The sequence below is a fragment of the Acartia tonsa genome, chromosome 5, assembly GCF_053477335.1.
Source record: "Acartia tonsa isolate MP-2025a chromosome 5, ASM5347733v1, whole genome shotgun sequence".
NCBI classification, from domain to species: Eukaryota; Metazoa; Arthropoda; class Copepoda; order Calanoida; family Acartiidae; genus Acartia; species Acartia tonsa.
In genome coordinates, this window is record NC_137264.1 from 36,042,301 (window position 1) to 36,060,701 (window position 18,401).

Below are 18,401 nucleotides of genomic sequence, written 5' to 3' on the forward strand. Positions count from 1 at the left end.
GTTTGTGTGCGCGAAGCCCTTAAGAAAGCAGCAAATTAAACCACGAAGAGCGTGTTTGTCTGTATATAATGTGCTGGGAGAAATCTTTAGTTTTTAACTTTGTATGTGAAAGGTTTGATTACTTGATGGTTTGACAACATACAATGAAACAACATAGAAAGTTTTTCAGTGAAAACAATTGAAAGTGAAACTGTAAAATTTATTGTATTGACAACAAGAAATTTCTTTATATTATGTTACATTCTAATCAGAATAAAATCATTTGGGTTATTGATTAATATGTTTTATTGATGATTAAACAAAAGCTCATGTGGACAAACGACCAGACCCCTCTCCCCTTAATTTTCTACTAAACCTAACATAAAATAATCATGAAATTTTTTTGTATTTGGTCCAAAAACGATAAGAGGGAAACTACAGCATTTTTTTTCTTGTTGAAAATTATACTAACAATTTTCTATATGAATAGTGCAGTTATAACAAGATTTAAATACAACACTAAGAATACAGAAATATATTAGAAATTTTTAGTTTTAAATGTTGTATCTAAAAATTCAGAAAGTTTAATAAATTTATGATTTTCGAATATTTGTTTTAAATTATTAAAATCCACCAATAAACACGAAAAATAATACAAACCTTTAGAAACCGTCGATTTTTTGGCCGAAAGCCTTATTTATAGTGAAGTTGGTCTTTTTTAATGCTACTCCTATAAACAAGTTCAACCTTGTTTTAATCTTAATAACTTTTTTTCAGATTATGTAAAAACAGTTGTAATAATATATGATAATGTACGGCTTTTATACATTTAGTTTTGTACTCATCAATTTAGCACACTCCATTTTTGCACAAGATTTTGATAATTATGGTAGGTATTGTTTAATTAATTAGTTATCTATGACTCACTTTGTCGCTTTTTCGTCCAACGTTTATTAATTTTTTTTACTGTTATGGGCTCTTTTTAAAGACAGGGGTTGGGGTGGGGGGAATGACCTTTTTTTAGAAATAAAAGGCGTTATCCTCTTAGAATTTTTTTCTTCAATTTTTTTCAATTTTGTGCCGAGCGCTGCGGCTAGGCAGGCAAGGGGGCCGAGCGCTGCGGCTAGGCAGGCTAGGGAGCCGAGCGCTGCGGCTAGAGTTCATAGTTCGCTGTAATGGCTAGCGAGATATTTACAGGCAGTCATAATTAAAGCATGTTGACAATCCGCAGCTACTGTCAGCTTTTCTCACAACTGAAAGATTAAGAGATTGTTTCCCTTAAAGTGACTAGTCGAACACAGAACCCCCTCCCATTGTAAATTAGTTGCTTGGAAGGGGGGGGAGGGGAGTTGCGTTTATGTTTTTTACTTTATATAAGATTAGGTTAGGTTATATTGGGTACAGGGTAGCACCGTATTGATAGGATACCGAAGGCCCCAAGGGTTAGGTAGAAAGAAAAAAACAACCCCACTCGTATTTTCAATTTTTTAAGAGGTAGGAAGGGGGGATGTTTGCTCGCTGGGTATTTTGAGGGAAAGCAACGTTTAAGTTTACCTGTTTCATTTTTTTTCTCTTAATAACCTCTCTACAACCGGCTAGCCCTGTAATAAAGCAACCATGATATCACTATTGTCCCTACTTTTATTTCAGTTGTTGTAAGGACGAGTAATATTGAATGTATTCCACCATATGAGGTAACATAACTGATCTGAAAAATAATATTCCAGTATGGCTTTGAAACTGATTAATATTCGCTGGATTAGAACCGGTTCTAAACCATAATGAAAAATCATGTATCTTATCGTATTATAAAAATGTACAATTATAATATTAAAACCAGTTTTGTTAGCACATCCCTTCGGTATCTCAGGGCTAACAAAATTGGTTTTAATCTTATAATTATACATTTTTATGTCTGCGGAAAGCTGTTTATAATACAATGCGATAAATAACTATTCCTCCACAAACCTGCTTCTTCTAATATCGATCCGTTTCCAAAGCAGTAACATATCAAATTTTCAGTTTTTCTTATAAATTGTCCATAAAAAACACATCCTATTATTCTTGATATCTGATTTGTAGGCCCAGCCAATTGGTTATAATTACCGACGTGAGGGAGAGCTGAAAGTGTCATGAGAGAAGTCATAGAAATACTCCTATTATCAATCTCTCTTTTGGAGGTTTCCTGTACAACATTTTCTCTCGTCCTTCCTTTGTAGACGTATTTTTATGACGTCACACATGACACTTTCTCCGACGTTAAAGATAAATTTATTTCTTTCTCTAACTATCGTAGATTCTTGTTTACCAAATCAAGTTTCACAAAATAATTCAAACTCGTATTTCTTTTAGAAGCTGCGTACTCAGAACTTCCCTTCTAGAATGTGCAAAAAGACGAATCAAAGTCATAAAAGTTTAACTACATAAAACTATATCTTTTTTAGAAAGTTGGACGTCAATGCCTGTTCTTTTCCCGGCCCCATCCTGCTTGGGGTATCACAGACTCTTGGGCGGAGGTAATTGATAATTTCTTAATTTCTATTTCACACAATGTAACTTATTGAGCAATGATACCAACCTACTTTTTTTTTAAAGATAAGAGGTGCGTTTTTTTTATTTGTCTAATAATTACTTTAGGTCGTGCAAAGTTTATTGGATTGGGGCACTGTAGGGGGGAATCATCAGTGTTCAACAAGCACTGTGTGTGAAAGCACCATGTTTTAAAATGTTGCACCACATTCTGTGGGGTGCACTGAATTGTTAGTGTTTGTCCACATAAAGACTTGATTTCTACTAAATTGGTATAGGTCCATGTCAGGTTTAATGCCTGATTACCTTAAATTGATGCAATAACAAATGAAGACGGATAAAGTCCCTCAATGACGTCATAAAAATGAGGGATGAGGAGAGGAGGAGTGGGAAAGAAAACCCCTAAAAAAGAGATGGATAATCCCTTTTTTATGACGAAAAATGCTGATTTTTTTTAGGGACTTTCTTCGTCTTCATAACAAATGTATACAAGCATACAAGGAATAGGATATCCAATAGTAATTGTAAAAGACAAACTATAGGTTTTCACGAACTGTCACAACGAAGCAGATTCATCCCAATATCTTACTCTGCATTTATGTAACAAAACAAGGTGCCAGAAATATTTTTCATTTAGGCGTACAAAAACGTGTACGATGCCGCTATATTTTGCATGGAACATGGAGGACAGCTGGCCTCGCGAGTATCAAGTTTTAAATATGCACTTCAACATTGCAAAAGTATTAAAGGTAAAAGATATTTATTTGTTGAGGCGACTATTCATAATTTAATTTTATTACATTTGTAAAGGGATGTACCCGCCCCTAGTTTAATATTTAGAAGGGTTATTATTTAAAAACTTTATTTTTTTGAGGGGGGGGGGGGAGGATAATTTTTTTTATAGGGAACATTTTTCTTGGGAGTTTGGTGGTACCCTCCACCAAAATAGTTAAAAATAAACAGACCTACAATGCTACAAAGGAAAACCATATTGGTTCAGCAGATACAAAGATCCTTCGGTACCGACAGAAACACACAGTTCCTTTTACTAGAAATGATTACTAATAGTTACATAGGTATAGGTGGACTATAAGTTTATTATATTTATAGGAGGGTGTGCTCCTAGTTTAATAGCTAGAGATGGTTACTGCTACCAATGGTCTCCTATAGATGAAGAAGAATTAAAGATACCGTGTAGAATTCCTGGACTAAAAGCAAGGTTCATTTGTGAACAAGAATAAGAATTTACATTCATTAATAGTTTATATGCATTGTATTTAGAATATGTACAAAATAAACAAGTAAATTGCAGTATTAAAAATGCAAAGCACAACAAGGATGACAGCATCCATAAAAATAAAAAAATACTTAAATGGACATGTTTTCCTTTTAAATTATAGTTTCAGAGTTGCTAAATTGATGGAAGACTATAAACATGTCAAAATCCAAATTAGTTTGAATTGAAGCTAATAATCGATTTTGAAAGAAATATTTGATTTACGTGTCTAAATGTTAAAAAGCTTCGAATGTAAGATTGATATTTAATTTACAATGCAATGCAATGTATAAAAAAAAATTAAAACTAAATTGCCTTTTTAATTGTATATAAATTGTCTTCCTTTATGTATTAAAACCATTATTTGAAATAAGTATAAATTGTAAACCAAATTATGTATGTACCTTTATTAAAGTAAAAATGAAATGATAAAAATATATTTAACTTTTAACAAACAAAGAGGTAACTATCACATACTGTAGGCAAGTCTAAGTTCATTCACAGCAGCCATAGCAATCTGAAATAAAACAAGAATAACAACATACAAATTTATTAAATAAAACATTGAAAAAGAAATTTAAACTGTTACATGCACTAGTATGAAATGCCAATAAATTTATAATTATAAAGGGAGGGGGCGGTTGTGACACTTTTAGAAACCAAAACTACAGGAATTCAACTTAAAAAAGAGTTACATCACTGAAATTTGGAATGTTAGTCGCTTTAAAGAGGTACAATGTGGAACTGTGAAGAAAAGTTGGTAAAATCGCCGCTATCGTCGTTTCCCGCCTAAAAACAAATTTCAGTGCTGTAAATCTTTTGTTTAGTTGAGTTCCTTTGACTTTTAGTTTTGGTTTCGAAAAGTGTCACAACCGCCTCCCCCCTTTAAGCATACAACTATCTCAATGATTTTTATTGACCCCTAATTTTGCAGAAATCTTTGTCTATCATATTTGAACATAAAAAACTAGTGTCTTGAAAGATTTTATATGCTTACCTTCGCTGCCTTCTTTTTTCTTTCGTGGAAATCTTCTTGGAAATTTGTTGAATTTTTGTTGATGACATAATTTTTGTTGCTACGTTTCTTTCTACCGGCAGCATTCATCACGTTGATGTTGTTACCAACGTTTATATTGCCAGTCACAACTAAAATATTTTATTGTCTGAAAAGTTGTATATTTTTTTAGGGGGAGGGGGGGTTAAATGGTGAGAGGTTTCAAAAGTTAAAGGGGGTTAATCTAATATATTTAAAAAAAAACATTTTTAAGGGGGTAATGAGATGTTTCAAAATTTGAGGGGGGTAAACGCCCCTTTATCCCCCACATTGGACGTCTTTGTCTTCAAGGACAATTGTATCCATAACAATACTACCAATAATTTAAAACAATTTTGTTTAATATTGGAAACCAATAGTATAAATATAAATATCTTTTAAACAAGGATAACAACATCCATAAGTAGCGAAGCTCAAAAATTATGATTGTATATCAGGAAAAAATACTATAAAGCGGTGTCATATAAAAAAATATTAATATTAGTAAAATAGGGAAATCATCACACCTTTAAAATCACGCAACCTTATAATCATGAAAACTTAAAAATCTAGGAATCGACCTAGCACTGCAACTAATAGACAAATCTTAATGAAACTTGATGGAAATATGTAGAACATGAGCATACTCAATCCCTGATAATTTTAACCGTCATTCCCGAATAGGAATTGAGAAAACTATGAAAACCTAAAAAATCTAGGAATTGATCTAGCACCCCAATTAATAAAAAAAATATTAATAAAACTTGGTGAAAATATGTAGAATATAAAATTAATTAATCCCTGAAAATTTCAGCCCTTTATCTTGAAAAGGCGTTATGAAAATCACGAAAACGTAAAAATTAGGAATCGATGTAGCACCCCAAATAACAAACAGACGGACAAAACAATAGATGGGCATATATAGTGGGAATCTTCACTAAAAATTTCAGCTGTCTATCTTGAATAGGAGCCGAGAAAATAAAGTTTCCCCCAATTCATTAATTACGGACAGACGGACGGACAGACGGATGGACATTGTGAATTATAGAGTAGCTTCGCTACTAAAAAGGAATATTAGGAATGGGACAATGGACGATAAGTAAATATTTCCTCTATTGTAATGTAAAAAAATTAATGTATCTGCCATATTCCTCTCCTTTACTTACCTGTATTGACTGACTGTTGGAAGTTAACATTCTGATTGTTATTATTGTTGTTGTTCGAATTGATGTTGTTGTTGATGTTGGCCACAGCATCGAATACGGTGAAGGTCATACCAGCAAACATTAGGGGGACCAGCTGATTCAACCTGGAACCAGCTAAAACAAAGACGAATATCAGTTAATGGGAAACCTTTTGAAGCAAATTTGTAAACACAATCGGCTCCCCTAAATTATTGATAAACCCTCCCTTGTACTATATAAAACGCTTTACTGTAAAGATGATCCATATCATTTCAGCAGTTAGCAAGATCCCTCATATCAGACTAACAATCATCCTTCTACTTTTATATAGAAATGTTCAAAGGTTTGAATGGCTGGCTGATACAGTAACCTAACTTTTACAAATAAATGATAATATTGTAGTTGATACTTCACCAAAGCGTTTGATAACACTAAGTTTTTGACAATGTAACATTTTGCACTGCTATTTTATTTAATTTAAGAATTAATAAATGTTTATGATAAGATCAAGTTTATAAGATCAAGTTTATGTGTTTTCTCTAAAACTACTGCGGGGGCTCCCTATCAGCTTATGCCAACAACAAAATTAATTCGGAAAAATAATCACGACACCTATACACCTATTTCATTAGTGGTTGGGGGGCAACACATAGTAGAATTGGTGATCTTTTTACCAACTCCTCAAATATTATTTAAGTTTTATTTTGCTTGTTGCCTGCACCTTATTCTTGGCTCCCTACTATCTCTACTGTGCTTTACTTAACCTTACCTAACCTAAAATATACATAAAAATACATTTTTTCTCTCCAAAAAGTTTAGTTGTCGCCCAGGAGCAATAATTCCGACCATAAGCAGCATAGCAATGGGATAATAACAGTATTATAAATATAAACAAGAACAGTAAACAAAGGTACAGTAAAACGTAAAACATAAATAAACACCTGCGGGAGCGCATTCATTTGTAATAGCGCCACCAAGAGGTAGATACATAATAGCTGGAGATTCTTTACCATAAGAACGCTTCACTCGAGTTTCAGATACAGTCTAAAAAATAAGGATTTACACAAAATATCATATCCATAAGATAAAGAATAGCAGCAATTACAAATAAATTATTCTATTTTTGCGAAAAGAGGATACTTAAATGTTCTATTTTGTGGTAAAGATACTTTCAGTGTTTAGAAGAAATTTTCAACCAATGAATGAGGAGGATCTGTTTTAGTAAGATAGCTCATGTACATCAAGATTTTTTATCAGTCAATAAACAATTGTTATCATAACGATTATCTGGATTCTTTTTTTTTTATCAACAGAATAACATTATGTAACTTTGCCTTTTACAATGGGGTCAATATTTCAATCCTTATGATAAAGTAACAGGATCTGTGACTGTCTGTGTGTCTGTCTGTACAGAAGTATCTTGCTAACCGGTGAACCTTGGGGATGGGTACCAACACCCTATCTCTCTAGAGGGCTCTAGGGGCGAAGCCACTGGTATCAAATAAGAAGTAAATAATATTTATTGCTAAATAAGCAATACCATATTAAATCAGGGATGTAGGGAATAATTATGTTTCAATTAATATACAACCCTTTCTTCCACCCACAATCCATATCCTACAAATAACAGACATTTTGTTCTTAAATATAATTGTTTATAATCCAATCCCTGCCATGAAACTATTATAACAAAGAGAAGTAAATAGTAAATAATATTGCTGAGCTTTTAAAAATTAATTTATAAGAACTCTTTTCTTCTCTTTAAGCTGGAATCAGCAATATAATGGTTCTCTAACAAGAATAAAATAATACCAAGCAAAAACATTGATTTCAGAATTAGTTATCTATAATACAAAGTAGAACGATGTCTTTCTGTCTGTACCGAAGGATCTAGCTAGCCGCTGAAACGATCGGGTTCTCCTTTACAGGGTAGCTTCTCATAAGTCCCCAGGAAGGTTTATAACTATATTTTTTTTTGGGTGGGGGGATGGTACACCCCCAACCCCCCCCCCAAAAATGAAAAATACCCTCCCCCCCAAACAAAAATGGGTTATCGAATTCAACTTCTCACTTAAGTGCCTCTAGGGGCGTAGTATTAGATATATTGTTATAGTAGTTCCTGTCCAATATGTAATAATGTACAGGAAGGGAGGGCAGGGGCCATTGAGCTGTTTATCACACTAGTCCCCAAAGTTTTTAAATAATGTTTTCTTATTTGTTGGCTTAACAACTTTGGTGACTTTATTGTTTTTAATAGGTTGGTTGATTTAGTTGAGTGTCCATAATTTTGTGTTGCATCATTGGGGATGTATATTGTATATCAATTTATCGCCCATTGTCTTATCCCTTTAGATCCCTAAATAATGTAATTATCTTTAATTCTAAAATTTATAATATTTATATGCGTGTTTATATTTTTTTGAAGCAGTACTCAGCTTTAATTAATCAGTGTCCGACTGTAGTTACATAGTTAAAATAAATTTTCTATTCCATAGCAATGTTTTGATTGTCCATTTTTTTATGGTAACATGACGATTAGATATATAAAGGGTGTGCAAAAAAAATGCGGACTATTTTTAAAATTAAAATTGCGCAGCTTGTGTTAATAGTAGAAAAATGTTATGCATATCGTTAGAATTGCTAAGAAGTCTATTTTTTAGAAATATAAGAACGATTCCTCTGCTACGAATAGTTTAGGAGCTATATGTTAAATGTCCCAACTGACTTAAAATTTGACTTTTACCCCCTAGCTCCTAGATTATTTGTAGCACAGGAACCGTTCTTATATTTCCAAAAAATACAGTTCATAGCGGTTCTAACGGTATGCGTAACATTTTTCTACTATTAACACAAGCCGCGCAATTTGAAATTTAAAAATGTACGCATCAATTTTTGCAAAATATCTTCTCTGATTTTTAGTTATATTTTAAAATTTACTCGCAAGTCAAGTTTTACGTCAGTTGGGACATTTTAACACGTAGCTCCCAAACTATACGTAGCAAAGGATCCGTTATTATATTTCCAAAAAATAGAGTTCATAGCGGTTCTAACGATATGCATAACATTTTTCTACTATTAACACAAGCCGCGCAATTTTAATTTTAAAAAAGTCCGCATTTTTTTTTGCACACCCTTTATATATATATTGATTTTTAGCATTCCAATTTCCGACATTCTTATTTTTTCATGTTATTATTTTATTTTAGCTACACTATTATTGAACGTAATCATCCCTGTTTTAATCCTAAACTTATAATGAATTAATTCAAGTGAACAATATTATACATATAATATTAAATAAAAACGTCCTTGAAATTGTTTTTCAGTTTCTCAATTTTTAAATCTAATTAAAATTCTTCTTGAATACCTGGGGACTAACTCATGAAATTTTTTTAAAAAAATTGGGTATAGTCCTTTTCGTGTCGACGCCTCTTAATGGGTGTTTCGTCGTATTTTTACAATTGTCTTAACCTCTTTTCGAGGAAGCTTTGTGTTTATCAAGTGCAAAATTAATTCCTTATCATTAATCCTAGAATTAAGCGCAAATGTCGTCTTTTTTTGACTTTCCCTTCATAAAGTGACGCAGCATGGATTGTTTATATGCGCCCACGTTTTTCACTTTTGAATGAGACATGTGTGTGTGAAGATTTCGGAGAACAAAATTGGGCCTATCATTGGTCTCATAGTGTGTGAACGACCCTAGTATACCAGGGATTTGAAACCATAAGAGCTTCAGGTAGAATTTGTTAATTTTATAAGGAAGAATGGTGTATAGGACGATTATATGTAGTTTTAAAAAGGCTTTAGCCAGCTAAGCATGAAACTTAATTATGTTTAATATATGTTTTAGTAATTTGTATGTGCCTTATTGTTGCATTTAACAATGATTTATTTAACCAAATAATTTTCCTTTAAAGCCAAAGTTTCCAAAGATTTTTTACTGTAGAGAAAAATGATTTTAAAAAGCAAATAAGATTACGTGGTTATAAATAACTGGAATTATGAACTAATTGATATTGTAATTTCAGGTCTTTGAAATAATTTCATCAATAAATCTATATTCAAACCTGCTGTTGAAACTTGATGGTTCCTGGTATTGGGGGTTTGTATGTTCGCCAACTGATCTCGTGAACTTCCCGCTAATTCGGAAGTCAAGCTCAACCAAAGTGTCATGGTTGAGACAATTTCAAAGTATCTGATGAATAGGCGTTAGCATTCATCAAGAGATCAATAGCATCTAGATTATTGATGCAAAAATGAAAGAGCTGCACAAGCAATTTCAAATGAATGGAGTTTGAAGGAGCTGCACAAGCGAATTTCAAATAACCTGATGGTTGAAGGCGCTGCACAAGCAATTTCAAATGGTTCTGAAGAATAGGCATTAGCATTCTTCAAAGAATCTGAAGAATAGGCGTTAGCATTCTTCAATAAATCAATAGCATATAGTGTATTGATGCAAAAAAAAAAACATTGACAATTTTTCTGTGAAATAATTACCTAGTGAATCAATATGGTGCTCACTAAAAAGCAGAAAATTGAGCGAGCTATCGCTATTGGCAATGAAAGGCTAGAAGTGTTTGACGAACAGATAAAAGTGTTTTATGAAAATCTAAAAGCCTGCCAAAGTTTTAGTTCATGTGAAAATGTGAATTTAAAATCAATTCGTGACATTTTTAGTGAGGTCAAGGACCAATCTGACCTAATAAAAAGTCTAAAACCTGCCGTGGATACTAGTGAGCTGCGCGAGTTCAAGCGTGATTTGGATGAAGCTAGTGAGCAGAAAACTGTTGCAGATAAAGTTTATGCGTCGTTGGAGCAGTGTACAAAAATTCTGTACTGGCTTGACAATGATTCAGACGACGCGAGGTCAAGCACTGTCGCCAGGAACCTCGACGTCATTGAGAAGGTGAAGATGGACATGGGAGTGCTTAAAATTTCCATGGAGTTGCGCCAAGAAGTACGTGATATGTACCGAAGGCTTAGAGAGATGGAACGTCGTTCATCTAACTTGGATGAGAGTGGGACACCTGCCATTCTCTCCAGAAGTATGTCTGCCGTGGACATTCGGAGTTCCAACCCGCAGTATGGGCGCTGGGACAACAGTTTGTTGCCGTCGTTCGACGGTACTGACACGGATTACCCAAACTTTAAACAGGTCTTTAAGGATCTATGCTCTGGTTATGGATTTGCTGACCAGAGGTTAAGTCTGATGTTGTGTATGGAGAAGGTGATAACCAACCCGGAACTACGCAAGCAAGTGTCAGCGATTAGAGATCATAATGAACAATGGGCGTTTCTTGATCAGATGTTTTTATCAAACACTCGCCGGTTCATGAGGATTTTAACTAAGTTGAACAAGATGAAACCTGTGGATAAACCTGTGGACGTGGTTAGCGCAATTGCTACCTTCAAGAGCATGATGCAGGAGGTAGAAGCCATCGTTGGTTCTGCAGCTAAGGATTACAATCACCTAACTCTTATTCATATTTTTAAAGACAAGTGCCCTGAAAATTTGAGAGACAAAATTATGATGGAGCTAGGTAGCATGAACCAACCAAACATCCAGAAGATTGTAGAACTGCTGGAGAGGACCAGGGGTGCCATGTTGGCCGGTGATATGTCCTATGACAATGGCGCCGGCAAGAGAAATCGTGATAGAGCTGCCGCCGCGCAAGTGTCTGGCCGCAGTGACAATGAGAATGGAAAGGCTGGAAAGGACAAGGCTTCCAAGTGGAACAGTGCATGTCCTGTTGAAAATTGCGAGGATAAACATCCTATTTTCCGTTGTCCCACATTTAAGAAGATGGATGTTGTTGACCGAAAAAAAGTTGTCCAGCAGAATAAATTGTGTGAACTCTGCCTGTGTGAGGGTCATGCTGCTGACAATTGTAATAAATCGGATAAGCTTGGTGTCTGTGGCACCAATAATTGCGACGGTTATCATAGTCGTATGTTGCATGAGGCTAGTGCTAGTGTGAATACAGTCTACAAATCAAGTTCTGCGCCTAGCACCTGTACCTTCCTGCTGCAAATAGTTCCAGTTGTAGCACCTGGCGGCGGCGCCTGCCATGCCGCCGTCATGTTTGATACTGGTGCGAGTCTACCACTTATATCTGAGAAGATGTCCCACAAGTTGAAGCTGAAATCTACCGGCAGATATACAAACATTTCTGTTGCTGACGGTAGTGAATCATCCTGCCGCAATGTGGTGTTCTATCTGAAGGACAGGGATGGTAACTTGAGAGAATTTGAGGCAGCTGTTATGCCTAACCTCGGAGGTGGCAACGAGATGCGCTCGGTCCATCCAGAAACCGCCGCCAAAATATTTAAGATGCCGCCAGAAAGATTTACATATATTAGTGGAGGCTTAGATATCATCATTGGAAATACACATCCTGACGTGTTTCCATCAACCTACCAGAAAGTGGGCCAGTCTATGTTGTGGCGAACCATTTTTGGTAGTGGTTTTATCTGTACAAGTGCTGCCTATGGAGCTGGTCAGCAGAAATCTGCATATAAAGCTGCCGTAGCGGTGGATAATGAACCGGTTGGTACTGCCGTAGCTGTTGATAATGAGCCGGTTGGTACTGCCGTAGCTGTTGATAATGAGCCGGTTGGGTCTGCCGTAGCTGCTATTGATAATGATGTTAGTTGTGCTGCAGTTATTCCTGATGATATTGGTAACGATACTGTAGCCGTTGAGAATATTGTTACGGCGGGTATTGAGCCGCTGAATGATTCGGTTCCAGCCGGACAAGAGCCGACGGGAGTTTCGGTTCCGGCTGGACAAGAGCCGATCAGAGTTTTGGTTCCAGCTGGACAAGAGCCGACGGGAGTTTCGGTTCCAGCTGGGCAAGAGCCAATAAGAAATTCGGTTCTGGCCGGACAAGAGCCGACGGGAGTTTCGGTTCCGGCCGGACAAAAGCCGGTAGATGATTCTAAATTTTATGACAGTCACACTTTTATCACTTGCCCTGGTGCTGTCATGAATCAAGAATCGACTTGGCTGCTGCCAACCTTGCCGCCCGACACAGGGTAAGAGGCCTGCAAATGGCGGGTAGAAATATGGCGGGTGTTGCCGCCAGAAAGTCATTGAAAAATTTCAAATCACACATATCTAATCTACAACATAAACTATTATGTGAAAATGATCTTTAAAGAAAAAATATTACAAGTTATATATTAAGCTTGTGAAGGGAACCTAAAAAGGTTCTGCAAAGAATAAGTATTCATTATTCAATTAATTTTATTGTTCATATTTAAGCACAAAAATTCTACAAAATTGTTTAGACTTTTAAAGCAGATTTTAAAAGATTTTGTTTCTTTAAGTATGATTTTGAAAAGCAAAAGTCTGTGTGTATTAACTACCAAATGATTTTGCAGATTTTTTTTAGATTGAGAAAAATAGATTTTTAAGAATTATTTTTCGAGGTATTTTTTTCATGGTTCACGTTTGCTTAAAAAAAATGTTATTTCTCAGATTCTCGTATGAGATAATGCATTAAAGTAAAGAACACAACATGTAAAATTATTATGATAATGTTTAAAATATTTCTTATTATTATTTTAAAAAGATTATCGCAAAAAATCAAGATATTTGTTTTAATTTGTAAGCAAATAAAGTTTTTTCTTTCACTCCGGAGGCAAGGATTCCTAATAATCCACGCGTAAAGATTTTTCTTCATTCCGAGAGCAGAGATTCGTAGTAATATATGTACCTAGCGATTTCGGACAGGGCAATTTTAAACCTTGAGAAGTATTTATAGCATTTATTTTCCTAGGTACATATATTTTCGTTCATGTTTAAAAATGTAGACTCTATTTTCTATTAAGCATTTATAATAATGAACACGATGTATGATATTATTAAAATATTGATTATTATTTATATGAATATCACATAATTAATTTAAGATAAACTATGCATATTTTAAATTAACCTTTCCTTCATTTTTATCGCAGATATTAAAATAAAAGCGGTGATAAAAAATTATGATTAACAATTGATTCTTATTTTATGGAAATTGAGATTTTTTTTAGTAAAAAAAAGCCACATTTTTCATATGCCTATTTTTATGCCTAAAATAAGAATCAAATGAAATGCGATTAAAGTTTATTCTATTTCATATGCTCAAATTTAATTTTATTGAGTTTAAATTCTTTTCAAAAGTACAATTCATTATAAAACTTACCTGAAAAGTTTAACAAAAAGGAATAAATGTGTCGAGGTTGCGTGATTCGATATTTATTCTAAGAAAAAATCAAGTATTTTTAGCAGATTTTTTGAATTAAATATGAATTTCAATCAAGTAAAACAGTTTATTCAGATCAAGGAATGATTGAAAATTCATATTTAAAGTCTCATATTTTTTTACAAAGAAAAATTGGTATTTTTTTCATAATTTCAATGAAAATTCTAACGAAGATATTATTTGCTATTCTTTAAGTATTAAAAAGTTTTATTGTTGATTAAGATATTACAGTTCTTATTCATTTGGTTTGAAAAACTTTCTGCCCAAGGATTTTGAAATATTTTTCTTACTACTCTTTTTGATGCTTAACAAATTTAGTTTTAAGTACCTATAAATCTTAATTTTCTTGTCTAAGATTTATTTCGTTTTATTTTTACCATTATTGTTTACATTTCAACCTGATTTCGTAGGTACTTATTGATTTATTATTAATGATTTATTACCTATTGATTATGAAATGACTTTATTCAGTATAGTTGTTATATTTACAACATCATGATTAATAGGATTATCCATTTTAGGATTTGTGTATGTGATCTTGTGATTGTCATGTGCATGGAATGTTGTATGGTACAAACCAATCCCCATCCTTCTATCCTAAAATGTGAGGTATTATGAGTCCTAGTGAGGAGTATAATATTGTGTATGCATTCACGGGGTTTCATTTAGTTAGGAGCAAAATTGTCACGTTTTCGGGATGTGGCCATTCTCATGTGATTATGGTGAGTTGAGTTTAGTGAGAAATGTTGCTAATGCTCAGCGCGAAAAAAACCTTGAATCTCGTTAAGGAAGTTAATTTGACTTTCAAACGGGGGGTGTGTCTTAACCTCTTTTCGAGGAAGCTTTGTGTTTATCAAGTGCAAAATTAATTCCTTATCATTAATCCTAGAATTAAGCGCAAATGTCGTCTTTTTTGACTTTCCCTTCATAAAGTGACGCAGCATGGATTGTTTATATGCGCCCACGTTTTTCACTTTTGAATGAGACATGTGTGTGTGAAGATTTCGGAGAACAAAATTGGGCCTATCATTGGTCTCATAGTGTGTGAACGACCCTAGTATACCAGGGATTTGAAACCATAAGAGCTTCAGGTAGAATTTGTTAATTTTATAAGGAAGAATGGTGTATAGGACGATTATATGTAGTTTTAAAAAGGCTTTAGCCAGCTAAGCATGAAACTTAATTATGTTTAATATATGTTTTAGTAATTTGTATGTGCCTTATTGTTGCATTTAACAATGATTTATTTAACCAAATAATTTTCCTTTAAAGCCAAAGTTTCCAAAGATTTTTTACTGTAGAGAAAAATGATTTTAAAAAGCAAATAAGATTACGTGGTTATAAATAACTGGAATTATGAACTAATTGATATTGTAATTTCAGGTCTTTGAAATAATTTCATCAATAAATCTATATTCAAACCTGCTGTTGAAACTTGATGGTTCCTGGTATTGGGGGTTTGTATGTTCGCCAACTGATCTCGTGAACTTCCCGCTAATTCGGAAGTCAAGCTCAACCAAAGTGTCATGGTTGAGACAACAATTCTTTTGATAGGTTATTTTAGGTTATATTTGGGTATTTGGATTGTCACGCAGGGTTAGGCAATTGGCCCAGTATTGTTGGAGCCCCCCGCAGGAGCTAAGAATATGAGAAAATCTATTGTGAAAATATGAAATCTCCTTAAGAACCGTTGGCACGAAAGGGACTATACCCAAAAGCTAGAGTAATTTCTTTCGACAGTTAAAAAATCAATTTCCCCTTCCATCGGTTTTTATTTCATGAAACAAATTTTAAAAATTATGGATGAGGGAAATCGGTGAACCAAAGTCTTGTGTAGTTTGACAAAATTTTAAATACTTTTATATTTTTTTACCGTTTACATTGTTTTAAAATAGAAAACAGTTATTTCTTTTTCCAGCACAGCTATGAAACTAAATATTATCCGCTGGATTTAATCGTTTCTGAGCAATCCCAAAAAAATCATCTATCGTATTATAGATAACATTCCACGAATATTAAATTAAATATCATAAAAATATTACCAGTTTTGTTGATACGGGCCTTCCACCCCTGGGGGCTATAAAAACTGTAAGTAATCTAATAACTTTACTATCCGCAGAAAGCTGTCTACTATAGGATGCAATAAATAACTATTTGAATAAATTTAATAAATTGTGAATTCTACCCCTTTAAAAGGATTTAAAGGATAAGACTATGAGTGTGTGTGTGTGTGTGCGTGTGTGTGTGTGTGAGTATATGAATAGAGCCAATCAACCATAATTAATGCAACAAACATTTTGTTCAAAATGTGGTGATACAAAATTTTAGAACATTTATTTTTAATAAATATGCTGGCTATATTGATAATAGCTCCTTGAATTATTCTTGGCCGCTAACAAATTGGCGTAAGATTGTGTTATTATTCAATAATTAGTTTTTTTGCAAGTAACATTTAAGTACAATCAACTGCTGAATTGGTTGAACTGTTTGCAGCTGCAGCCAAATTTGCTATAAAATTGCAGATGAACATTTATGTTTGAACTCAGGGTTTAGTAAAGAACAATATTTGTTTATAACTGTTTTATCATAATACTTAACTTTTTTGTAACACCACAAATTTAATCCGTCTATTCAATTTAATTTGTGAAAGATTGAAGAAAAATAATGGAATCTCTGTTCTTAAAGAATATTAATTAGGCATATTTTTAAATTTAACAAATAACAAGGGCAGTCTAGCCGCGAGATTTGTTACTTTTAATCTTCTTTTAGCTGTTGCTGCGAATTTGCAGCCGTAATTTCAAGTCTGATCATGGAAGGAAAACGACGTAGCGTGTTTTCGTTATATTTTCACAGTAGCTTTTCTCCTACCCTAGTAGTTTTTACCCCTTTTCGGTCAGATTAGAAATCCACAGTCACTAGATTTCAGATTTAAATCTGTCTCAATATGACTCTTTGTTACCAAAGTTCAGATATGACAAAATTTGACCAAAGTTCAGATTTCAATCTGAAATTTAGTGACATTATGTCAGGTTATTTTCTCATTTTTGGCAATGCAAACAAATCTGACACAATATCACCAAAAGTCATATATGACATTTAGTGACATAGAGTCAGAGTTGGGGAAATTACCTAATCTGACACATTATTGCCAAAAGTCATATATGACATTTAGTGAAATAGAGTCAGAGTTGAGAAAATTACCTAATCTGACACAATATCACTAAAAGTCATATATGACATTTAGTGACATAGAGTCAGAGTTGGGGAAATTACCTAATCTGACACAATATCACTAAAAGTCATATATGACATTTAGTGACATAGAGTCAGAGTTGGGGAAATTACCTAATCTGACACAATGTTACTAAAAGTCATATATGACATTTAGTGACATAGAGTCAGAGTTGGGGAAATTACCTAATCTGACACATTATTGCCAAAAGTCATATATGACATTTAGTGAAATAGAGTCAGAGTTGAGAAAATTACCTAATCTGACACAATATCACTAAAAGTCAAATATGACATTTAGTGACATAGAGTCAGAGTTGGGGAAATTACCTAATCTGAAACAATATCACTAAAAGTCATATATGACATTTAGTGAAATAGAGTCAGAGTTGAGGAAATTACCTAATCTGACACATTATTGCCAAAAGTCATATATGACATTTAGTGAAATAGAGTCAGATTTGAGAAAATTACCTAATCTGACACAATATCACTAAAAGTCATATATGACATTTAGTGACATAGAGTCAGAGTTGGGGAAATTACCTAATCTGACACATTATTGCCAAAAGTCATATATGACATTTAGTGAAATAGAGTCAGAGTTGGGAAAATTACCTAATCTGACACAATGTTACTAAAAGTCATATATGACATTTAGTGACATAGAGTCAGAGTTGGGGAAATTACCTAATCTGACACATTATTGCCAAAAGTCATATATGACATTTAGTGAAATAGAGTCAGAGTTGGGAAAATTACCTAATCTGACACAATATCACTAAAAGTCATATATGACATTTAGTGAAAGAGAGTCAGAGTTGAGAAAATTACCTAATCTGACACAATATCACTAAAAGTCATATATGACATTTAGTGACATAGAGTCAGAGTTGGGGAAATTACCTAATCTGACA

General features: G+C 33.7%; 2 protein-coding genes across 2 annotated transcripts in view; one reads left to right on the forward strand and one right to left on the reverse strand.

The window, feature by feature from the left end:
• The first annotated feature begins 754 nt into the window (after positions 1–754).
• On the forward strand, positions 755–4,243 carry LOC145319388 (uncharacterized). Its single transcript, XM_080161505.1, has 5 exons — positions 755–868; positions 1,630–1,673; positions 2,424–2,495; positions 3,146–3,257; positions 3,619–4,243. Exons 1-5 carry the CDS (start codon positions 784–786, stop codon positions 3,747–3,749), a joined length of 444 nt encoding a protein of 147 aa, XP_080017631.1. The 5' UTR covers positions 755–783; the 3' UTR covers positions 3,750–4,243.
• Positions 4,177–18,401, reverse strand: part of LOC145319389 (uncharacterized) — a 38,762-nt gene continuing 24,537 nt past the window's right edge. Inside the window, exons 7-10 of the mRNA XM_080161506.1 lie at positions 6,943–7,045; positions 5,984–6,136; positions 4,782–4,930; positions 4,177–4,301 (exon numbers count right to left, since the gene is read on the reverse strand). Of these exons, the coding sequence (XP_080017632.1) occupies positions 4,254–4,301; positions 4,782–4,930; positions 5,984–6,136; positions 6,943–7,045 (453 nt within the window). The 3' untranslated portion in view covers positions 4,177–4,253. The remainder of the gene's footprint in view (positions 4,302–4,781; positions 4,931–5,983; positions 6,137–6,942; positions 7,046–18,401) is intronic.